The sequence below is a fragment of the Rutilus rutilus genome, assembly GCF_951802725.1.
Source record: "Rutilus rutilus genome assembly, chromosome: 5".
Classification (NCBI taxonomy): domain Eukaryota; kingdom Metazoa; phylum Chordata; class Actinopteri; order Cypriniformes; family Leuciscidae; genus Rutilus; species Rutilus rutilus.
Genome location: NC_140213.1, coordinates 20,632,947 through 20,638,946, shown reverse-complemented (window position 1 = coordinate 20,638,946; position 6,000 = coordinate 20,632,947). Strand labels below are relative to the sequence as shown.

General features: G+C 33.3%; 1 protein-coding gene across 1 annotated transcript in view; it reads left to right on the top strand.

Annotated features, from left to right (window-relative positions):
* Window positions 1–1,777: 1,777 nt before the first annotated feature.
* The window catches only part of olfcw1 (olfactory receptor C family, w1), a gene marked incomplete at its 3' end in the record, with an annotated part of 28,413 nt that continues 24,190 nt past the window's right edge, over window positions 1,778–6,000 (top strand). The window contains exon 1 of the mRNA XM_084408955.1: window positions 1,778–2,593. Coding sequence (XP_084265081.1) covers window positions 2,570–2,593 — 24 coding nt within the window. The 5' untranslated portion in view covers window positions 1,778–2,569. The remainder of the gene's footprint in view (window positions 2,594–6,000) is intronic.

Sequence of the window (6,000 nt, the reverse complement as noted above, 5' to 3'; positions counted from 1 at the left end):
AAAAATGACATAAAAGCAGATCATCATTCATTCAGCGCTGTTGTGGCTGCGGTGTGTCACGTAACAAGCTAGACGCGTCACCATGGAAACCAAACAGACAGCAACTTAAGCGCATAGATTTGGTGCACATTAATGTTTTTTTCTTTTTTTGAAAACTCACAGAGAAAAACATTTTTGGTAACCGCTTGCACACATGTTTAGTTTTTCCTTTGATTTGTCTGCTATTTATTTTTGCTACTCTGGATTTGTGGATGTATCCTCCTTTATCGCCCGGCTTTCGACTAACGCTCCCCTGTCTGCCATGTACAGAACCCGGTTTTGTTCATTAAATGTTCTGATCTGCCTTTGCTTTTTATGTTTTATTTTATTATACTTAAAATAAATTTGTATAATCGTTTATTTCGTTTTTTTTTCCACAAATGTATGTCTTTTGGAAGTGCAAATTGATTGCCGTGCAAATTGATTGCCATGCAGTTTTAATAAAGTTGAATTAACGTAACCTTCTGTCATTTTTACTCTTCTAAGTGTACACTTAGGTGTTTTGTTTCTAATTTACGGCTAGGCCCATTAAATAATAATAAGGATAAACAATATTTAAAAAGTATAGGCTATAATTATCAATCATCTGACTAATTAAATAACATGCTAAATGGGGGATATCTAGCATAAAAAAATGTATTGTCAGAATGTCCTCTCAGTTGTTGAATTTCGCGCAGACGTTGCCACAACGTAAATGTGTTTGCTCAGCCCGATCTCATGAAAGTTCGAATACCACGAATTGTATTTGTAGTTCTTATGAAACGCAGTTTTCGCGTGCATATGATACGCACTTAAAGGGATAGTTCGCCCAAAAATTTAAATTCGGTCATCATTTACTCACCCTCAAGTTGTTTCAAACCTGTATGAATTTCTTTTTTCTGCTGAACACAAAAGAATATATTTTGAAAAATGTCGGTAACCAAACAGTTGATGGACCCCATTGACTTCCATAGTATTTTTTTTTTTTTCCTATTATGGAAGTCAATGGGGTCCATCAACTGTTTAGTTACCGACATTTTTCAAAATATCTTTCAAATTATTTCAAATATTTTTCAACAATTGCACTCCGCACCCCTAATCCTAACCAAGGGGTTTACAGTGCACAGCATATATGCACAAAAAAATATATATTTTTGGCGTATAAATGGCACGAGAAATTAAATTCGTGGAATAGATACGCACTTTCATGAGATTGTGTTTCATAATCTGCTACTGGGCCGGCCCTCTGTCAAATTTTAAAACCCAGTGTGGCCCTTGAGCCAAAAAGTTTGCCCACCCCTGCTCTATACCCTACATGCACTGAATTCATTTGTAATATTTCCTACATTTCAAATCGAATTTTTCTTTACTAAACCATTCTTTCACCCTTATCCTTTCCTCCTTATACCAATGAAAAATACAAATGACAATTAATAATTACATGTTCTACTGTTTAATTAATATTACAAACATCACCCATCCCAGTTTCATGTTTCCCTATTATTTTAAGCGTATACTATTTAATCCAGTACGCCCAAATATCATTCTCAAAATAATGTCAGGAATCCACCTAAAATTAACTGAAGTTTAAATACTGAGCATTTGTTCAGGGTTCACACTGCGCATGTGCTGAAAAAAAACAACAAAAAACAACACAAACTTAAAAACAATCTATTTAAGCCGATCGACAATACATTGCCCGTTGTTAAAGGAGAAGTTCACTTTCAAAAAAACTTTTGCTGATAATTTACTCACCCCCATGTCATCCAAGATGTCCATGTCTTTCTTTCTTCAGTCGCAAAGAAATTAAGGTTTTTGATGAAAACATTCCAGGATTTCCCCCCATGTAATGGATTCTATTGGGACCCAAACGGTAGAAGGTCCAAATGACAGTTTAAGTGCAGCTTCAAAGGGCTTTAAACGATACCAGACGATGAATAAGGGTCTTATCTAGCGAAACGATCGGTCATTTCCAAAATAAATAAAAAAGTTTAAGTTTTATAAGCACAAATGTTCGCCTTGCTCTGTTCTGTGATGCGCGTTCGTGACGTCACGTAATACGCAATTACGTTGAAAAGGTCACGCTTGAAAAATTTCTGTCCTGAAGAAAATGTTCTTTTTGGCTTTTTAATATTAAAACACCCAGGATACGCACACGAAATGGGCATTTTAAACGATAAACTGACACAAATACATTTGAAAATGTGTATATGGTCCTCCTCCTGAACATTTGTAAACACGTCAAGCGTGACCTTTTCAACGTAATTGCGTATTACGTGACGTCACGAACGCGCATCACAGAACAGAGCAAGGCGAGCGTTTGTGCTTATAAAACTTAAACTTTTTTATTTATTTTGGAAATGACCGATCGTTTCGCTAGATAAGACCCTTATTCATCGTCTGGTATCGTTTAAAGCCCTTTGAAGCTGCACTTAAACTGTCATTTGGACCTTCTACCGTTTGGGTCCCAATAGAATCCATTACATGGGGGGAAATCCTGGAATGTTTTCATCAAAAACCTTAATTTCTTTGCGACTGAAGAAAGAAAGACATGGACATCTTGGATGACATGGGGGTGAGTAAATTATCAGCAAAAGTTTTTTTGAAAGTGAACTTCTCCTTTAACATTTAATCAACTTAGTATGATACATGAACACTTCCAATAAAAATATCTGTTCAATTTAATGTTTATGTTTCATATCCTGAACTTTAAGTTAGCTTCAGTGTCTGTACTGGTTTCATCTACATTATTAAAACATTAAAATCCACGCCACAAACATTACTTGGAAACACTATTTCATTGAAATACAAAATGCTGAATAACTAAATTTATTTTTTATTTTTAGACCTATTAAAAAATGTCATTACCTTATTACAAACATTACACCTCGATTGTCCAATTATTATTATTGTAATACAATGCACCAACATCTGTCTGTCTGTGTGTGTGTGTGTGTGTGTGTGTGTGTGATTATGGAGTTAACATGTAAAATGTGGCATTATTTTGTGGAGATTACTAGTGAAAATCCAAAAACCCTTTTAGAAAAAGAAAACCGAGTCAATGAGTGGTCCTCTAAAACTAAGTTAACAGATCAGATTAACAAAAAGAGTTATATATAACAAATATATACACATCGACTTATAAACATTCAAACAATAAGGAATCACATTATATTATGATACAAATCTGTTGATACAAATATTATGATACAAATCTTACAACAAACATCACCAATCACCCTAAAACTTCAGAATGCTTAATATCTTTGATGGCTAAACAAATAGCCCTAAATCAAATATATAGTAGGCTACCTTTTTTGAATTTACATTGGAAAAAAATTAAATAAAATTAGTGAAAATAATTTATTCTTAAATAGCCTACATAACCTGTGAAACAATTAAATGTTTATTTAAACTTCGGTCGTAAAATGATGCAAAACAAATTCAAACTAACGTAGTCTTAATGTGATAGGCTACATTTTGTGTACAAAAACTACTAACTGGTTTTCAACCAATTAAAAACAAGCAGTTGAATACGCCCATCTCAATTTGAAAAATACGAATATAAAACCCGCGATTTTCAAATATAGCTTCAGATGCGCTCAAGACATCCCGCGGATAGAAGTAAGCAGAAGTAAAATAAAACTTCTTCCGAATTTTCAAGAAAAATGGAAAAGAAGACAGACATCAGCGAGAATGACCCAATAGTGGGGTACTTTCATGGAGTCTCTCCGATAAAAACCTCAAGAAAAAATACACGTTATTTCAATGCTACTGTCCAAACAGCAAGACAGGAATACCACCAAGCCGTATTTTTCACTCCGGAAAAATACAACAGCATTGTAACAGCTCAAAAGAACAAGACTCCCGTCAAACTGAACAATGCAAGGAAAACAATTGGTAAGTACAACTTAATTGAAAAATAAATATTATAGGGCTGCTATATTTATATATTGTTTTTATCAGTGTAATATTGTATTATATAAACTATTACACATTTATACAAAACATTACAAATGTAATTGTTTAACTAAATATAGTCATACACAAGTTAGAAGAAATGCGTATTTTTTAAAGCTATAAAAATTCTTAAAATCACTTGTTCAGCACTCGTCAAAATAATGAAAAGTTATCATTCCCACTTTTTTTGTCTTGCTTGTTAAACATAAAATAGACTTTAAACAAATGTAGAGGCACAAGAGTACACTATAGGCCTAATAGCAGACTCGCAGCTGCACATAAAAAAGGCGCGCGCGCGCACAGAGTGGGCAGATAGAGCGCGAACTCCGATATCTTTCGCACATCCGTCTACTTGTCTAGGGATAGTCGGTCATGTTTTAAATTAACGTGGAGAGTTGAAAAAGAAATCGGATGCATCATTCGGTCTTAGTAAAAAAATAAATAAAAAAAAAATCCGAAAAATGATTCATTAGCCTACATGAATTCCTAAAGATTGGTATTGACTTCGAGACTTAGTATTTTGCTTAGACTTAGTCCTCTTTTAATTTTTAATTTTTTTTTAACAAATATTGCCTATAGCCAATTATTTATTTAGGAATAGGCTATGCTTCAAGTCTAGCCTATATTTCACACTGCTATTAAACCACAGATAAATATATAAAGTGGACTAGGCTACCTGTTTTCTTATTGTTTCCATATGAACTGAAGTATCTACATATTCTGCTTTTCAGGTTTCAAAGATGATTATGACATACAGTGCACGAGAGAAACCTCTATAGACGTCACAACTGGAGTCGACTTCACACACAGACCACCTCAGGACACACAGCTAAACGTAGCTGAAATAATCAACATGAGAAATCACCAATCGGTAAGTAGGCTATATTGACATTGTGATTAAAAAAAAAAGAATATTTAAGCAGCTTTTATAAACGCATTAAACATTACTGGAGTGCATCTTCACAAAATAATGGCAATGACATAAGTCCCTTTCAGTTAAAGGAGAAGTTCAGTTTTAAAATGAAACTTCTGTCATATACTCACCCTCATGTTGTTTCAAAGCTGTATGAATTTCTTTCTTCTGCTGAACAGAAAGGACGATATTTAGAAGAATGTCAGTAACCAGACATTTTTTGGGTCCCATTGACTTCCATAGTATATTTTTTTCCTATATGGAAGTCAATGGGACCCAAAAACTGTCTGGTTACTGATATTCTTCTAAATATCTTCCTTTCTGTTCAGCAGAAGAAAGAAATTCATACAGCTTTGAAACAACATGAGGGTGAGTATATGACAGATTTTTCATTTTAAAAGTGAACTTCTCCTTTAAAACCACAAATCCGTTTTAGTAGGGGACCAAATTTAAACCTGGTCTGTAAAATCGCGGCTATAGGCATTAATTACATTATTATTAATATAATTGGCTATAGGCATTAATAATATTTCAGATAAAAATAAAATTAAAACAAGACTTAATCTCTGTATCTTTAAGAATGCATGTTTGAATCACAAATATATTTTTGAATCTAATCTGACATTCCTGTCTATCAATTTAAAGTCGTTTCACATACATTTTTATCAACATAAAACTTTTTCAAAAACCATTAAGTTTTTTTTTTTTTTATATTGAACATTTGAGCTAAACAAAACAACAGAATTTTCGTTTAGGCCCAATTAAATTAGCCTAAGTATAACAAAAAATACTTCAATAATATTCAAGTTGTCACCATATCTGAAATAGCTTTCGATTAGACAACATGCACAAAATTACGTTATACTTAAAGATTTTCTTTTACTTGAAAACATACTAAACAAAATAATAGTAGCCTAGGCCAAAAGCTCAAGCATGCCGAACGGGGGAAACTCTAATAAAACAGACTACACCAGTTATCATACATAACAAATAATTATACACACGAGTCAACAATTGTATGTGTTTGTATTGTTTCAAATGTTTATAGCCTATTGAGAAAACGAATAATAACCGCATGTTAGTGAGAAAACGCGCTGGACTGACAGACC